At 48.2% G+C, this 18169-nt stretch overlaps 7 protein-coding genes across 7 annotated transcripts; 3 read left to right on the top strand and 4 right to left on the bottom strand.

Moving 5' to 3' along the window:
* Nucleotides 1-438: 438 nt before the first annotated feature.
* PGRI_027010 (transcription factor TFIIIB subunit BRF1) lies at nt 439-2655 on the top strand (the record flags this gene model as incomplete). Its single annotated transcript, XM_040790414.1, has 1 exon — nt 439-2655. The coding sequence occupies one exon, from the start codon at nt 439-441 to the stop codon at nt 2653-2655; it is 2217 nt and encodes a 738-aa protein (XP_040647367.1).
* A 437-nt stretch (nt 2656-3092) lies between these two features.
* On the bottom strand, nt 3093-3926 carry PGRI_027000 (uncharacterized protein; the record flags this gene model as incomplete). The annotated part of the gene is made up of 1 exon (XM_040790413.1): nt 3093-3926. One exon carries the CDS (start codon nt 3924-3926, stop codon nt 3093-3095), a length of 834 nt encoding a protein of 277 aa, XP_040647366.1.
* A 638-nt stretch (nt 3927-4564) lies between these two features.
* PGRI_026990 (uncharacterized protein) lies at nt 4565-5653 on the bottom strand (the record flags this gene model as incomplete). The annotated part of the gene is made up of 1 exon (XM_040790412.1): nt 4565-5653. One exon carries the CDS (start codon nt 5651-5653, stop codon nt 4565-4567), a length of 1089 nt encoding a protein of 362 aa, XP_040647365.1.
* A 1043-nt stretch (nt 5654-6696) lies between these two features.
* Nucleotides 6697-8018, bottom strand: glfB (uncharacterized protein; the record flags this gene model as incomplete). Its single annotated transcript, XM_040790411.1, has 3 exons — nt 6697-7697; nt 7770-7837; nt 7891-8018. The coding sequence occupies 3 exons, from the start codon at nt 8016-8018 to the stop codon at nt 6697-6699; spliced, it is 1197 nt and encodes a 398-aa protein (XP_040647364.1).
* A 2309-nt stretch (nt 8019-10327) lies between these two features.
* Nucleotides 10328-12121, top strand: PGRI_026970 (protoporphyrinogen/coproporphyrinogen oxidase; the record flags this gene model as incomplete). The annotated part of the gene is made up of 5 exons (XM_040790410.1): nt 10328-10344; nt 10395-10464; nt 10569-10649; nt 10706-11056; nt 11117-12121. The coding sequence occupies 5 exons, from the start codon at nt 10328-10330 to the stop codon at nt 12119-12121; spliced, it is 1524 nt and encodes a 507-aa protein (XP_040647363.1).
* A 1673-nt stretch (nt 12122-13794) lies between these two features.
* On the bottom strand, nt 13795-14274 carry PGRI_026960 (uncharacterized protein; the record flags this gene model as incomplete). Its single annotated transcript, XM_040790409.1, has 1 exon — nt 13795-14274. One exon carries the CDS (start codon nt 14272-14274, stop codon nt 13795-13797), a length of 480 nt encoding a protein of 159 aa, XP_040647362.1.
* A 582-nt stretch (nt 14275-14856) lies between these two features.
* Nucleotides 14857-17366, top strand: PGRI_026950 (PDPK1 family serine/threonine-protein kinase; the record flags this gene model as incomplete). The annotated part of the gene is made up of 2 exons (XM_040790408.1): nt 14857-16962; nt 17016-17366. 2 exons carry the CDS (start codon nt 14857-14859, stop codon nt 17364-17366), a joined length of 2457 nt encoding a protein of 818 aa, XP_040647361.1.
* Between the last annotated feature and the right edge of the window lie 803 nt (nt 17367-18169).

Here is an 18169-nt window from a genome sequence, read left to right as displayed (position 1 = left end):
GCTAATCCTAATTGGGCTAGCGTGTCATAAACCAATTAAGGTCATGTGATTCAAGAAAATCCGGTCGTTGAGAAGACAATCAACAATAGACAAAGGAACTCGACTGAGCAAATTGCTCAGTACTTAACTGAACCAACTCTCAGTTACCAGTAATCAACTCCAGATCTCATATATCGTATGTTCAAATGCAGCCATGGAGCTCTACCTAGTTACAGATTCCTTATTACGTAAGCAGGTTGAATACTTTTTCCTCTCACTTCGACTTTCATCCTTATCGCGACTCTCGTGACAGTCGATAGACCTTTCGCTACAAAAAAAAAAAAAAAAAACTACGCGACGCTCATTCGACGAATTCTAAGGCTGTGAGGACTCGGCCTCCATTGAGTGCCCCTGTCTACATTCATCCTCTGAAACGTCTTACTTCTCGCTTCACCGAAAATGTCGGCGCCCAGATCCGGCGCGCGTCCAATCCCTCCCCGCGGGCCCCGACCTCCTGTGGGACGACTAGCTAGTCTAAAACCTCCTAATTCAACACCTATCAATCGTCCAACAGCTATTGGACGTCCTCAGCCACCACGTCCAACGACTCACCCTAAGACTTCAAATTGTCCAAATCCGGGATGCCCTGCTCCCCACATTGTGGATGACGGAGGTGTCAAGGTCTGCACGGGCTGTGGTACAGTTATCAGCGAGAATAACATTGTTTCTGAAGTCACATTCGGCGAATCCTCGTCCGGTGCAGCTGTTGTGCAGGGATCTTTCGTCGGAGAAGATCAGACCCATGTACGCAGCTATGGTCCAGGTTTTCAGCGCGGGGGTGCCATGGAGAGCCGGGAAATGACCGAACAAAATGGAAACCGATATATGCTCCAACTTTCTCGAGCTTTGACTATCCCGGAAAGTGCAACTAAAGCTGCTGGTCAGGTCTTCAAGCTTGCAGTCGGACTAAACTTTATTCAGGGTCGTCGCACCAAAACGGTAGCTGCGGTATGCTTGTACATCGCATGTCGTCGCCAAAATGGTAATACCGTCATGTTGATTGATTTTGCCGATGTATTGATGATTAACGTCTTCAAACTCGGTCGTACATACAAGGCGCTTCTGGATGAACTCCGCCTAGGTGGCAACGTCTTTCTCATGAACCCAATCGACCCCGAAAGTTTAATTTATCGTTTCGCCAAGCAGCTCGAATTCGGACCTTCTCTCATGGCGGTCGCTGGCGAGGCAGTCCGCATCGTTCAACGAATGAACCGTGACTGGATGACCACCGGTCGACGCCCAGCTGGTCTCTGTGGCGCGGCACTGATTCTTGCCGCGCGCATGAATAACTTCCGCCGAACCGTGCGTGAAGTCGTCTATATCGTCAAAGTAACGGAAACTACTATCAGCCAGCGTTTGAACGAGTTCGGTTCCACCGAGAGTGGTGAATTAACCGTTGATCAATTCCGTTCAGTCCAATTAGAGAACACTCATGATCCCCCATCATTCACTCGCGGGCGAGAGGGCCGGAAAATTCGTGTCAAGAATATGCCAGAGACTGCGGCGGAACTTGAAGACGACGGCACTCCAGCCGAAAGTGAAGCAGAATCAGTGCAGCCGCATCGCGTAGATGCCGATGGTTTCGCTATTCCCAATCTCCCCATCGACCCGGCATTGACAGCAAATGGTCACGGTCGACGTCCATCAGTAATTGCCAAGGCAGTGAATGACGTCGTTGAAGATATCAAAAACGAGCCCACACACTCCAAGGGCAAGGGCAAGCGACAACCCACACCAGAACCCTCTGCCGAGCAGGTCGCATCTGAAGCGGCGCTAGAGGATGAAATGCGCTCTATGCTTGCGCAAGGTTCAACTATGATTGAGAGCATGGGCTCCGACCAACCGCCGCGGCCCACCGTTTCAGACAGCGCTGAAATCGACGCTGCCGAGTTCGAAGATGACCCTGAAGTCGCCAATTGTCTCCTAGCGCCTGCTGAAGTCGAGATCAAGGAGTCAATTTGGGTAACAGAAAACAAGGAGTACCTCCGTACCCAACAAGCAAAAGCCCTAAAGCGGGCCCTGGAAGAGGCAACCGGAGGAGGCGCCCCTCGCAAACCACGCAAGCGTCGCCGTGGCCGCCTTGGCGATGTTACCTATCTGGAGGGCGAAGGCTCAGAAGGCGGCAGGTCTCGTGCCGCGACACCGGCTGAGGCGACACGTCGTATGCTCGAGCGCCGAGGTTACAGTAAGAAGATTAACTACTCTCTCCTGGACACTTTGTACGGCGGCGAAGGTGCAGACGCAAAAGCACGGAGCATGAGCCGAAGCCAAAGTCGCAGCCAAAGCGTCCTCTCAAGGCGCAGCGCCAGCATCGAGCCAGAAACAGCCTCACGATCCCGGCGTGCAACTCCCGCAGATGCCAAATTCGATTCCAAATTCATCCGTCCTACTTCTACTACACCATTACCTACTCCGCCATCTACCATTCCAAACATGACTCAGGACGCAAAACCAGCCATGATCAATGATCCGCTCGTGGATAAGATCGAGGCAGAGCCTGAGGACGAGGATGAAGATGAAGATGATTATGACGACGACGAGAAGGACGATGGCGTCGACGACGCATTTGCCGGCAATTACGAAAGTGACTATGATTATGGCGATGACGATGACTGAGGATTCTGACCTCGGGAATATTGTTCATGTCCAACGGATTTGGAGTTATAAGGCGACTGTCATCCACTTGCTTTCTTTCTTTCTTTTTTCCTTTTTTTTTTTTTTTGCGGCCTTCGAGATGATACCATGTCTTTCACCCGAGCATTGGGGTTTTCGAAATTATCATATTAATGTCTCTGCAATTGCACCTTTTTCGGTTGCATCGATGTACTCTAAGCCAGGCACTCGCTAAACTTGGGTAGCAGCAAGCCCTAGATCACCAATGATAATGATCATTTGAACTTCCATTTACTCTTTAAAAGTATGACCTTTAGTCAACCGTGTACACATTCATTAAAGTAACGCAAATCCTAAGTTTTCGCGATAGAACATTCTTCCAAATATTATAGCCATAAGCAAAATCCCAGGTAAACCCAACATCCAGCAACGCACCAAGATCAGCGATAATACATTCGACACAGCTCACTATACTGTCTCGCCGGGATGCAGACGGAAGTAAACCTCCAGGTCTCAATCCATTCATCACAAATACCAAGTATCTCACTACGTGTGTCACTTCCACACCGGTCAGCCCCACTCCAGCCATGTAGGACATGAGCCCTGATATTAAACAACCGGGTCATCGTGATAGGAAGATCGCTAAGTTCATTTCCCTTGCAACAATCAATCCCCCATTGAAGACCATATCTATCGAAGAATGCGGCCTTCCATCGGTCAGCAGTTTCCGGGTCCGTCTGTTCTTTAGCAATGATAGTGCGGATATCGGCGTGGATGTCGCCTTCGTAAATGGGTTGTTTGTCTTCAGAAGAGATTTGAGAACGGTCTCTCCAGTTGCCCCACCCGTCCTGTTCTGGGGAAGATACCGGGGGAGCTCGAGACCATGCGTTCAGGACATATTCGCGGTTAGGGCGGGGTTCACCTGTACTCCCTTCTTTGTGGAGGTTTTTGACGGTACTTTCAAGCCTTTCTAGTCTTTGGATAAGTGAGGGATCGGCTTGATTGGTTGATTCTTGTCTTTGGGTGTCGAACTCCACATAGTCTGCCTTCATTTCGACGACGGCGTAGCTTAGATCCCTCACCTGTTCCTGAAGGCTAGCCACTTTTTGGATAAGGGAGGAATCCGCTTGGTTGGTCGACTCTTCTTGCCTTAGTCTATCCTCGTGAAGTCTTTTGAGAGTGTCGAGCTGTTCTTTGAGTTTTCTAATCTTCTTCCGTTTGCCGTGTCCATCCTCGTCCTCGACATCAACAAAAGTAAAAGAATCTTTCTCCATGGTGAATCTGATGATCTCGCTTTTGGTGAACGATATTGGGGAGATATAACCGTCGATGAATCTTGTATAAGGAAGACAAGAAAGCTTACTACATAATGACCACTTCATTCTGGAAAAACTTCGTAGCCACGGAAAGATAAGAATATACATACCATGGATGTCTTCGATCCCAACTTCCAAGGTTGTTTGCTTCAGAAATATTCGAGATTCGAGTTGCCTTTCGCGGGTGTCTTAAAACTTCTAAAATAACGGTTAAACTACCTTATCAACTCCAAAAATTATTTCGATCTTTTGAATTTATTGAGATAGATAGTAGTTAAATAACGTCAAAATCATGCGAATACTTGAACTCCTTACGACGCCGGCCGTTTCATATAAAAAGAGGAAAGCAAAACACCCACACCAAACCCTCCACTGGGCGAGAACCGAATTGGGCCAGACTGGGCCAGTCGCGCGCGTGAGTCTCATAACTAAATAAGCAATAGTGAAAACAAAAAAAAGATTTGAAAAAGATGATCGGACAGGCCGGAAAAGAGTACGAGATCGCGAGGATTGGCTGGACGTCGAGTCATCATGGCGGTCGAATCGATGTCGGATCGGACGGAATCAAAGGGAATTGAATGCGTTTTTAGAAGAAGTTAGGAGTCGATCTCCATTCCCATTTCCGCGCCTCCGCTCAGTTCGCCGAGGCCTGATGTTTGAGGATGATTAGACATGGCTTGTTGGAGAAGTGGCACGCCAGTGTCCATGGAGTTGAAGGAGATAGGCTTTGCGCTAGGTCGATCCATAGCTTCGAGGGGAGAGGCGCCCTCAAATATGATGGGGGAGCTACGAAGATTTTGAAGGCATGCTTCCCAGGAGGAGGCAACGAGCTGGCCATGAGTGAGGTCTTCGCTAAAGAGATAAAAGGCAGGCGATTGTCCAGAAGTTGGAGTGGCAGCCACAAGATAGGCATTCAGAGCGCGACTTTTAAGGAGCATCTGAGAGTCGTGCAGGTGAGCCGAGTATTGATTGTCGATATACTTGGTCCAGCCACGAACAGCAGGAGCCATGTCCCCTTCCGTATTGACACGTTGCCAGCCGATACCTAGAAGACGGGTGGCATCATCTACTAGAGGCTCCGCCGGCGGAGCAGGCCCCGCATTGAGAGTGCGATGCTGATCATTGGAGCTAGGGTCCTCCAGACGTTGGCGAATTGAGGACAACGCAATATCGTCCAGACCTGGCGCAGATTGATCAAGACGCTGAGACTTGCGGCTTACGTCGGTAGCATCAGAAAGCAGCGCGTTTGACCGCGAGGAAATAGGTGCACTGGCAGCTTGTTGCAGCTCGGACTGTTGTTCGTACCATGTGCCGGTCTGGCTCTCAGCAGAGATCGCAAGGCCAGTCTGTGGGTTTAAAAGAACCATGCCTTCTCCATAGATGGGCTGTACCTGGGGTACTGGTGCAGGGGTTGCGCTGGGAGCAACAGTCTCTTCAAAAGTGGCCTCATCACGCGACCTCTTCCGGGAGGGCTTAGGAACCGCAGGGGCAGACGAGAAATTGGAACTCGAGGGAATGGGCTGCGCAGAGTTATTGTTGGTAAAGACCGCGCTAGGGCTTTTCGGATAGCCGTTGAAGCTTTCTGAGGAGTCGAGGAAAGATGGCTGGGAGAACTGAGCGAAGGCGTGTTCCCTGGGAGGAGAGAGAACCGTGGCCGGGCCGTCCGAGAGACGATTAAGCATCATTGGACACATTATTGCCTCGAAGTCGTCTAATATTTAAGACAAGGGGAACTGTGCTGTTAGATTAGGTGAGCAAGACACAAGAAGCTTCAACCACCTAGAGAGAGACGGAAGTAAGACCGAGAGGTAAAAGGTGGAAGATGTCTCAAAAGAGTAAAAAATATAAAAAGAGAGGGGAGAGAAAGGTGGGATAGAAAGAAAAGAGAAAGAATTGGGAAGAGAAAAATGGGGGAAACGGGGGGAAAGACCAAGGTAGAGCGAAGTAAGAGAAAGAGTAAGAGCGTGAGACAGGAAAGAACGATCTGAAGAAGTGATGGATCGATGCGCGAAATGCGGAGGTACACGGTCAAACGGTAATATACCAGCAAAAAGCAGCCATCCGATCGCCGGTTACGGTATTGATACATGCGCTATTAACGGGTACAATTGGCTCATGCAGCCAAGACGCCTCTGGTGGAGTCCAGCTGGATGGGTCCAGCTTAGAAACAATTGGCCTATGAAGATAGACAGGTGGCCCGTGATTAGAATGTCACGTGAGATCACGTGGACTAAAGAAAATCATGTGCAATGAGATCATATAAATCGAAGTCTATTGGGATACTATAAAGACATGAATGATAAAAAAATGACCACAAAATCAGGTCCAAAGCAAACCGACACCAGAGCTGCAAGTCTAACGTCAATCAATGTTCGTAAGAAAAAAAGACAAAAAAACAAATAGTACACCACCAGCAACAACACTTTCATGTCACTGTATACATCACAGAAATGGGGCTAAAAAAATTGATAATAAAACAGCCAGAAACGAGGACCCCGGTTCCCATTGCACAGCAGGGACCTGTTAAACAAAATTGAAAGCATAAGCGGCAATCTCTGTTCCCGAAAGGGAACGGATACCGCTACATGTCTGCACTTATCCACTTGCGCTCTTATTCTAGCCATTCAATCCGAGAATTGATATTGTGGCTTCGAAGAGTGAGTCAAGTTTGTGCGCTCCAATTAATAGGAGTTGAGAAGCCAAAGACAAAGGTCTCTCATAAGTGCATTTAAGCATTACCAGCAGTGACACCACCAAGGTAGCCCTTGACACGATCAACGGAGTCATTGGCGTAACTGGGGGCCATAGAGCCAACAAAGAGGAAGAACATAAGAGCAGCAGCACCAAAGACGACAAACTTGCGCTGGGCAGGGCGATTGTTACCATACTCAGCCCAGGCACGGCCAGCGGAAGAAGAGTACTCGCGCATCTTGTCACCGCCAAGCTTGTACCAGACAAGACCCAGTAGGGCAATGGAGTAACCGAAGAACTGAAGGCCAGTGACGGGAGTCTGCCACAGGAACATAGAGGCAGCGACCAACAGGATATCCTTGAGGACACCGCACAGGGTCATGACCAGGGAAGAGGTCTTGCCAATCAGGAAAACGACTGAGACGTTGAGCAAGAAAGCCACAACGGCATTGAGAACCAGAAGCCAGATACCAACAGAATAGACGTGGTCCATGGTGACATGGGGCAATTCCAAGAACAGAGCAACAACACCGTTCATAACAGCACAAATAGGGGCGAAGTAGTACAGAGAAACCATGGGGTCCATCTTGAAGTCAGCGGAGCTGAGGAGACCCTGCACCATGACCAGACGGGTGGCCTCGAAAACGATACCACCAATCTGGAACAAGAAACCGACCATGTTGAACTTGATCTCACCGAAGGAAGCAATGACGACACCAATCACAATGATGGAGACGTTAGCCAGGACCTTCATGTTGGCCGGAGCCATACCCATACCCCAGGTTGCGAGGAGAACAGCCACGGGGGTGGTAGCCTTGAGCATTTGGATGAAGGCAACACTGAGGTAGAGATAGGTCATGTTACCACAAATCAAGCTCAGACTGAACATTATACCGATGGGGACGATAGCGCGGAGGTAGACACGGCCAGTCATTTTGACCTTCTTGCGGCCGTCAAGGGCATTGGTAGTGCGAGCAAGGATTTGGGTCATGATGGTAGCGAAGGTCAAGTGCCATGTTGTGAGGATGATGGGGAAACCTGTTCATCGTGTGTTAGTACCTAGGTACTGGTGGGTTTTTTTTATCATGTTGTTTCTCCGATCTAACTTACGGAAGTTGGCATAGTCGAGGAGGTACTTGTTGAATAGGATAACAGTGGAACTCAAAGTGATCCATGTACTATAAAGATATTAGCAATTCTGTCAAATCTGTTTCCTTTTGATGTTGCTCACGTCACATAAACGGCGGGGTGGAATGTAATGCCGGGCTGCTCTGCTTTCTCCGCTGCGGGGTTGACAGTAGGCAGAGTCTGCTCCCGGGGAGTCTCGCCAGAGGCGCGGACCTTCTCGCCGTCACTCATTGTAAATGTTCGAGATTGATCGGATAAAAAGCGCTTAAATTCGAAAGGTCGTGGCCGGGAGAGGCTTCCTTGACTAAATGCGGAGGAAGCCACGGAGAAAAGTGGGCAAAAGGGAAATTAGAAGGTAATGATCACTAAAAAAAAATACTCCGGTTAAACGAGTGTGACAGGAAAGGCCCAAAAAAGATAGCGATAAAAGAGTGAGATGAAGAAATGATGATGAAGGTTGAAGGGATGGAATGGGGTACGTACTTCGGAAGTAATTTTTTTTTTTTCCTCGACCCTTCAATTTAGAGGATTTGCAAAAGAAATTAAGAGAAAACTCCAATGATAAAAGAAAATAAAAACGAAAATAGACCAGGAACCAAAAGACCAAAACAGCAAACACCAGAGAAATCAAAATAGATCCACTCCACCGCAAACAGCCTTGATGCTGTGGATGAATGCAATATCCATGTATGGAAAAAAAAAAAGTATGTGAAATTACCATTACGTTCCTGGTAAGGCCACCTGTACTCTTTGTCCGCTTTCTTATGTAATAATTTTCAGTTATATACTAGTTATATCAGAACCAATACGATTGGTACTTTACTTAATTTTAAAACAGAGTCTGGCCAATCTTGGAAAAACGTCTCCATTTGACAGTTTTCCCTCTTCACCAACATCCACTATCCCTATTTGTACTCTAGTTAGATAAATTTCATTCATGTTCCAACTCTATATTGTAGTAACTTAATACATTGATTTATGTATGTTATAGATATATTTAATACTCCCAAAGCATCACCTCGAAACAGGGCAGATCCAAATTAAATAAGGCATTACGCAAGCATCTGTTAGCCAAGACCCACCTGAACCCGCGTTCAGTGACCTTCTGGGTCCAATTCGGTCCCTTACGGGTGGAGAATGCGGCGATCCGCCTTTTTGGTATCTGACGCAATCAGGGGACTTTCCTCCCGAGGTCCCCCCACAAAGTACATTGTGCTTGGACCAGGGAGAAGACCCCTAAGCTTTTGAGTATGGACGGGAGTTGGTGTTTCAAAATTCGATAGTGTTCTCTGCTTATTCGATGAGTTTTTCCTTAAAGGAGGGGGGGGCAATATTGGTGCGGAGAGATCCTCGCTGTATTACTCTCTTGGGAGTGATAATCAGTGGAACCAGATACCTGTGCACTGAAGTTTCGCAAATCCCGTTCTCTCCTGGAGACCACCAAATAGGACGATCAACTCTGCGGATGTTGTTCCGGGAAGGTACAAGGTATTTTCCTTGAGGACTGTTCCTATTATATTGGCGATTTCGATGTATATGATACACATGTTATACTTATATGTATAGATTGTAGTGTATAGAGAAATCGATGTAGATGAAACATGGATCATCATCTCTATCAGTACGGAGTAGAAGAGAGTCTAATGTTCCAGAATGACCTTCAATGGAGGTCCATACAAACTATCCGTGGACTCAAACGGACTAATTTAACCATAGCCAATAACCAACAACGTGCCAATGCCTACATCGGTGGCGTTTTTTAGCCTGGCCACAATAATGGATCGAGATTCAACCCCCTATCTCCAGGGCGTTTCCGTATGCCCCCTTTTTCCCTCTTTCTTCTAGAATAATGTTCCGAGATGACATATGATAACGGGCATTCCAGATGACCCTGAATGTTATCCAATACTTGCCAAGAGAATTCCAATATCAACTTAACCCGCATGCAAATGGTGAATGCAGATTTTCATGCACTCAGGTCCCTGCTTTTAGAGGTGTCATGATAAGCTCAAAGCCAATAACGGCTTTACAAATGAATGTGATATGTTCGGTTAAGAAATCACTACCGGTGTGATGAGATTGCCTTACGCGTTCTCTTACTCCTATGTACTCCGTCCTTATACTAAGATTGAACCCTGAAGCACTGCCTCCCCCTGAGTAAACTATTGTAATTGCCATTGAGTTTTTGTCAATGTGATAGGACTTTAAAATGTTTTATTTTATTAAAAAAAAAAAGGAAATTAATTCCAAAAGAAAAAAGGAAATCATCTTAAAAATGAAAACAAATAAAGGAAAATGTCACGAATCAGTAAAGCTGAAACAGGCACGTCTAGTCTCCACCGGATCCGTAAATGCGTCTAGATAGCTTGGCTTGTCACGTTGTCCTCCCACTTCCCCTTCTTCTTTGGTTCTTCCTTCTTTATTATCCCTCCATTCCCTCTTAATCTTCTGCAGATTCTTGCAGCTGTGCTTCTATGCTGAACGTCGCCCGCCGAACATTCAAACGAGTCCCCAGCTTTCAGGACCTCCTACAAGGCAGAATGACCCACCCCGATATGTAAGCTCTCTTACTCAACCTACACTCGTCATGTTCTAACAATTGCACAGTTCTGTTGACGTTCTCGTCATTGGTGCTGGCCCAACTGGTTTGGGTGCCGCCAAGCGTTTGAATCAGATTGTAAGTATTTCCTTTACTGTGTGGGAGAGGGGCACAAACTTTTTCCCTTGAAAAAAAAAGGGGGAGGGGTATCCGGGAATGCGAAAAACTAATTGAGTATACAGAATGGCCCCTCTTGGATGATTATCGACTCAAATGAGATCCCCGGTGGTTTGGCTTCCACTGATGTTACCCCCGAAGGTTTCGTAAGTCGCGACTTGGTCTCAATTGTTGATGTCCGCATCGCTAACCCGGTCTGCAGCTCTACGATGTCGGCGGTCACGTTATCTTCTCCCACTACAAGTACTTCGATGATTGCATCAACGAGGCCCTCCCCAAGGAGGAGGATTGGTACACTCACGAGCGTATTTCCTACGTTCGCTGCCAGGAGCAATGGGTTCCCTACCCCTTCCAGAACAACATTTCCATGCTGCCCAAGGAGGAGCAGGTGAAGTGCATTGACGGCATGATCGATGCTGCTCTTGAGGCCCGTGTTTCCAACACCAAGCCCAAGGATTTCGATGAGTGGATTGTCCGCATGATGGGTGTTGGTATTGCCGACCTCTTCATGAGACCCTACAACTACAAGGTCTGGGCCGTTCCTACCACCAAGGTAAGTTTTCGACTTTTTCCCCCTCGGAAACTTGAAACAATACTAATCAATTATGTTTAGATGCAATGCGCTTGGCTCGGTGAGCGTGTCGCTGCCCCCAACCTCAAGGCCGTGACCACCAACGTCATCCTCAACAAGACCGCCGGTAACTGGGGTCCCAACGCTACCTTCCGTTTCCCCGCCCGCGATGGTACCGGTGGTATCTGGATTGCTGTTGCCAACACTCTCCCCAAGGAGAACACCCGCTACGGCCCCAACAACAAGGTTGAGAAGGTCAACGCCTACAACAAGACCGTCACCCTCGCTGATGGCACCACCATTGGTTACGGAAAGCTCGTCTCCACCATGGCCGTCGACTACCTCGCCGAGGCTATGAACGACACTGAGCTCATGCCCCTCACCAAGCAGCTCTTCTACTCCTCTACCCACGTCATCGGTGTTGGTATCCGTGGTGCTCGTCCCGACCGCATCGGTGACAAGTGCTGGCTCTACTTCCCCGAGGGTGACTGCCCATTCTACCGTGCCACCATCTTCTCCAACTACTCCCCCCACAACCAGCCCGAGGCCTCTAAGAAGCTCCCTACCCTTCAGCTTGCTGACGGCTCCAAGCCTAAGAGCACCGAGCCTCAGGACGGTCCCTACTGGTCTGTCATGTTGGAGGTCTCTGAATCTTCCATGAAGCCCGTCAACCACGAGACCCTCCTTGCCGAGTCTATCCAGGGTCTCGTCAACACTGAGATGCTCCAGCCCGGCGATGAGATTGTCTCCACCTACCACCGCCGCTTCGATCACGGTTACCCTACTCCCACCCTTGAGCGTGAGGGTGCCCTCACCCAGATTCTCCCCAAGCTCCAGGAGAAGGGTATCTGGTCCCGTGGTCGCTTCGGTAGCTGGCGCTACGAGGTCGGTAACCAGGACCACTCATTCATGCTCGGTGTCGAGGCTGTTGACAACATTGTCAACGGTGCTGTTGAGTTGACCCTCAACTACCCCGACTTCGTCAACGGTCGCCAGAACACCGAGCGCCGCTTGGTCGATGGTGCCCAGGCTTTCGCCAAGAAGTAGATAATTCCCCCTTATTTCTTTTTTAACCTGTCCCACCATTTTTGTCTGAAGTGAAGGGTTCTATTTTTTTTTTACACCCCATTTTTTTGATGCAATTGAAACGAGCTCATACCGTCATGGAAAAAAAATTATACACGAGAGAGCATTTGAAGCGGCATCTGGAAGACGATCGATTGGCGTTCAATCTTGTTACTTAACACCATCTAACCCTCTTCACTTTATCATCTTATTCCCTTGTTCTTCTATTAGCCGACGGGACTCGCTTTTGATACACTTTATTAGAATGCCTTGACATGTGCGATTGCTCATTTATAATTCATTCAGTTGACTGATGACCTTTTTCCTTTTCCAAATAATATCATGATATAAGCACGTGATTTGTTCCACATGACCGATGCCACACCGCAGCCTCGGGGTTCAGTTCTCAAAGTCCAGTCAAGCCATTTGAGGGACCCTAGAAAGATCCCAAGGCAGATCTCACCCTACATGGACAAAGTGTTTCGTGGCATTTTCCATCCACCCTCGAACACCCCACCAGTACCATTGCCCCTCTTCGAGTTACACTCGCCACAGTGCAGATCACCCACATACACCGCAAGAGCCTCTACCAACCATGTCCATGAATCTAGAAACCAAAATCCCCCTGAATCGCAAACCCCTGGATCCAAAACGACTAATCTACCAAACCCTGTCTTAGCGCAACCATACACGGAAATTTCCCGGCACAGATGGATATTCCATGCGGTGGCGTAGTGGATCCCCAGAGAACGGCCGCGAACCAGTCAAGGATCGAACATGTACAATTCAAATGTCCTGCAGATCACAAAAAAGCAAAGAATCCGAGTAAGCAAAGTAAGCAATGCAAAGTGACGTAGGGTTCAGATGAGATGCGTCGCTTAAAACGACACGGGGCCGCGTCAGATCTGGAGGCAGACAGGTTTGTGGTTCTCTAGGGCTATCTCCACTGAACTATTCATAGATTTGGGTTACCGATATCGTTGTTTCAGATGGGTATTGTTTACTGACATTCTAGATTGCTTCTTTTGCATTTTAACGTGAGACATTGTAGACTAGACCGAGGCTTGGAGGGTTATTTTTGATATTTCTTGTAGGCCTAGAACTACTTCTGCGTCAGGCTGTTTCAATGTCTCAAGAATATTGCATGCTTCATTCCCCGCATGATCATGGGATCTGGAGGCGACAAACATCATACCATAAATATACATTAGAATTAGAGTCGAATAGGTCAATACAAAGCCACTGATATCAATAGAAACGCCATTGGACAGCTCATAGTGGAACTCGAAGAGCCCAAACCGCTATCACAAATCCAGTAATTCTGAGCATCTAACGATATCATGATAGAGCTCCTAGATGACGATTTTGCTGTGAGAGTCACGATCCTCGCTAGTGCTATTGGACACACTAGCAGGCGAGACTAATTTCTCTGCCAAGTCTGCTTCGTAAGACATCGTAGACGCTAAGGTTAGGTCCCGGAGTGGGACGCCTGCGGTGGCCGGGCTTGACGACACACCACACGACAAGAATGAAACCTGTGGCGTGGAAGCTGGCGAGTCAACAGACAAGGGTGTATATATAGCGTCAGTGTGGCTTGGCTGGTGGTTTTCTCGACGACCTTGATCTGCCCCAGGAGTGGGACAATTAGGTAGAGTCTATGTTTCTTCGGGAATGTTTGACATACCTGTTTCTTCAAGAGGGGCTTTGCCGCTATGGAGTTCGAGTTCCTCCGGTGAGAGAGCAAACTTCACCTTTAGTCGTAGTGGATCAACAGACCGATCTGCTTGCGAGTGTACACCGGTGGGAATGGACATTTGTAACGAGGACTGTTGATTTGGAATTGGGGATTTGAGGCAGGACTTTGTCACGGAAGTATGTGGAATTGCATCTGTAGACACATAGCTTCTGTCTCTTGGGGAAGGCTCAAAACACGAGGATCCTTCTTGACTCAGGCCTGTGGTATCATTGTCCACATCGGATTCCGAAGAGACACAGGAGGATGGTTCCATCTCGCTTTCGTCTAGGTGCAGCTGCTCGAACCCGACAGTTAGGGTATGACGGATATAGATCCGCTGGAGGTGAGATTCAATATCATTTTCGTCAAAGGTAATTATGGTTGGGGGCCGTCTGATCATGTTTGGGGGTTAATTTATCAGTTGCACAGAGCAGATTCCGTATATAGAAACATCGTGTCTTAGAGGAAACAGCGTTCTCATAATTTAAGAAACCTCGACCAGGATATGATGACGAGAATATCTGGCAATACCAGATAATCCTGGATTTCTATTAGGAAATCTGTAAATTTGTTATATCAATGCCTGCTTGCTGGTGTGTTGTCAACTCGAAACCGAACAAATCAGATATTAACATTCCATCTCACCCCTCAAAAAGGTTTAAAATAGCATATATATTTCTCTTTTCCTTTTATATATATCTCTACACTAGAAAAACGCCCTAGAAGAAATATTAAGAGTTAAGAGTCAGGCTCAGCCCCTCGACACTAGACCGAATTTCTACGGAGCCTCCTGTTGATCCTTCCACCCCCTCTCCAACGTCGACTCTCAATCTCACTCTCTCTTTTCCCCCCAACTCTTCCTCGGATCATGCATCCGCTGCGTTTCCGATTATAGCTTGTCTTTCGTTGACCTTTTGACCTTACTTCCCCTGAAACTCCTCCCCGGCAAATACCCGGTCGCCGCAAAACCTCCACCTCCGCCATGAACGGGGACCTCAGCTTGTCCCAGGCTCTGGGAGGGCTTCGGATAGCTAATCCAGACGATTCGCCTCTTCCAACGGAGGATGCGACCGCTGGGTCAACAGGCTCCAGTCCGTTCGGATTGCCGGACGGTTCGGTATCAACACAACACAATCCCGCACAAGACGACCCCTCTACTTTTCCTCCTGCACCTATCGAAGTTCCTGGGACAGATGACCGCCAGACTTCATTCCCTCAAGCGTCCCCCGATATATCACCACCACCATACCAGCCGTACTCGGCCCCGCCACTCTCATCGCCTCCGAATCCCAACCGACCCCTTTCCTCCGTATACCTGAATGGCTCGGCAACGTCGGTCCTCCCCCGTGATAATACGTATCGTATTCGAACCGATTCCGGTGCTTCATCCACATCTGGGTCTCAGGCGCGGTTAGACACACGAGGAGGCTCATCGGCATTACATGCCGGTGTGTTGGCGCGCGATAACTCCCATAGCGACAGATCCTACCGGACTGCGCAGATCCCGGGGAACGGCCCGGCAGTGATGCGACAGTCGTCTCGAGCACAAGCAAGAGGTGGCGGCGCGTCTCAAATGCCACGAACATCTTATATGGCAGAGAACGGCCCAATGGCGAGTAGTGAGGAGTGGAAAGAGCGTGGCGCCGCGGTATCTGTGAGACAGGAGGTGGATGCCAACGGCCAAACTGTCTCCCGCTATATCAAGAAGGGCGTGCGAGACTTCTCGTTTGGAAATACCCTCGGCGAAGGCTCCTACAGTACGGTCGTATTTGCAACAGACCGCCAGACTTTGAAGGAATACGCGATTAAGATCCTCGACAAACGACACATTATCAAGGAGAGGAAAGTGAAATACGTGAACATTGAGAAGGATACACTCAACCGCCTGACCGATCATCCAGGTATTGTGCGGCTGTATTACACCTTCCAGGATGAGCAGTCACTTTATTTCGTGCTTGACTTGTGCAAAGGAGGAGAATTACTCGGTGTCCTTAAACGGATGACCACTTTTGATGAAGAGTGTACAAGATTCTACGGCGCTCAGATTCTTGACACGATAGACTATATGCACAAGCGCGGTGTCATCCACCGAGACCTGAAGCCAGAAAATGTGTTACTTGACAGCGGGATGTATGTCAAGATCACTGATTTTGGAACGGCAAAGATTCTCAAGACTCCACGAATTGATCCCAGCTCAAATGGCATTCTTCCCCTTGACTCGGCCGAGCTTTCACAAGAAGAGCGGGCGAGCTCTTTCGTCGGCACTGCAGAGTATGTCAGCCCCGAGCTATTGCAGGATAGGAATGCATGCAAAGCCAGTGACCTTTGGGCTTTTGGTTGCATCATCTACCAACTCTTGGCTGGTCGGCCACCGTTCAAGGCTGGAAACGAGTACCAGACATTCCAGAAAATTGTGGCACTCGACTACGAGTTCCCAGTCGGATTTCCTACAGTGGCGCGTGATCTTGTCGAACGTCTTCTCGTCCTAGATCCTGCTCGGCGTCTTCAGATCGAGCACATCAAAAATCATGAATTCTTTGAAGGTATCACATGGGGTCCAGATCTATGGAAACAGAAGGCACCCCGCTTAAAGTCATATACACCCCCTGCACGCGAACCCATCAAGCTCAATGACAGTAACAACGGCGAGAGTATGCCTCCAGTCATCTCCACTGCCCCCTCGAACGCACCAAGTGCTAGTTCTCGCCACCTTCCACGAGTGGTTACCGAGCTACCCCCGCCAAGTCAGCTCGATATAGAATGGTCACCGGTACTAAACAAATCCAACGAGCGGATCTTGAAATTGGGTAATTTGGTTGTTTTGTCTTCTGCTGCCTCACACAGCCCGACGTCCAAGAACAGCAGTGGTGAGATTGAGGCACCTAGGAAGTTCTCTCGTTTCTTCACAGGTAGCACCACAAAGAAACGGCAGCGGTTGGTGATGGTCACCTCGTCCGCGCGGGTCATTATGGCCGCATCGGGTGGGGATGATAAGAAGATCAAGCTTGAGATTTCCCTGCTTGCTCCGGGGACAAGTTACAGAAGTACGACGGATTCCAAAGGAATTTCTTCCTGGGTTGTGGACACGGTATGTAGTTCGTCCTTGATCAGTCAAAAGGACCCATCTAACACAAACCTAAGAGAGATAAACATTACGTTTTCGAGGACCCCAAGCCATCATCAAGCAACATTGGCGCCACAGCGGTCCAGGTACAGGAATGGCTGGACGCATTGGACAGATCCCGGGAGATGGCATCACAGCAACAAAGCGCAGGCTACTCTGATGATGCATTCCGCGACCTTTCCTCTGGCTTCCCTAGTCCCGCCAATACCCTGGACCGCAACTCCGACATGCAGAAAGACGATAGAGGCCCGCCATCATCGAATCGGAATCACCTTGTGAAACAGCAGACCGGTGACACCGAATCAACGAAAGGGAGGAAACGATTCAGCAAGCGTCATTCGAAGAACGGCCTCGCTGCGGTATTTTAACGGCATTGAAAAATATGCATCTTGCCATCTATCCCCCGGTGGTAAATTGCCTTTCAGTCTTGTCGGTATCAACCCGACTTTCCTATACTACCTGCCATACCTCGCACCTCTCCATCTTATCATTTGAATACGGACCAAGGCCTCCGTCTCCCTGGCTCTTTCTTTATTTATCTTCTATGCACGGGCATTCGCACAAAGATGGGATGTCATCCCAGTATATCGGTTCTCCTGCCTTTTGCATATTCCAATGACAAGCGTGTTCTTTTGTTTATGTTGGGGAAACATGTTTTGCATTTAGATTTGGAAGGGAGCCTGCGCATACTTTTGTTCTTTTATTGCCTTATAGCCTATTCCAGAATACTGCTTTTGTTATATCCGCTGTTATATATCCCTGATTTGGCCTGAAGCATCACAACGAGACTTTTTGTTCTTTTCACTGTTCCTGGTAGGTTATCAGGTTTCTGTTGATTTCCCTTGAAAAATACGAAATCAAGGCTGTTTATATGCACTCATTTCGCTCTCTTGTATCTGGGGCATGTTTTCGTCTGAGGGGGCAAAAGATCACTTTCCTTCATCTTTATGTTCATTCTTCCCCTTTACTCACCTTGGTTTGACTTCATTTTCATTGTGATTTTCTTTTTGCTTGCCTGTTCTCTTAGTATACATTTTTCCTTTTTTTTTCTTGCTTCCTCTGCTCTAGGCAAGAGAGATTATATACCCGACTTTCTCATTCACAAATCATTATTCTACCGTCTCCCTACAATCATTACACATATTGGAATTCATATTGAAACACGTATCCC

Source organism: Penicillium griseofulvum (assembly GCF_001561935.1).
Source record: "Penicillium griseofulvum strain PG3 chromosome Unknown contig_80, whole genome shotgun sequence".
Classification (NCBI taxonomy): Eukaryota; Fungi; Ascomycota; class Eurotiomycetes; order Eurotiales; family Aspergillaceae; genus Penicillium; species Penicillium griseofulvum.
This window is presented reverse-complemented; position numbering and strand designations above follow the sequence as displayed.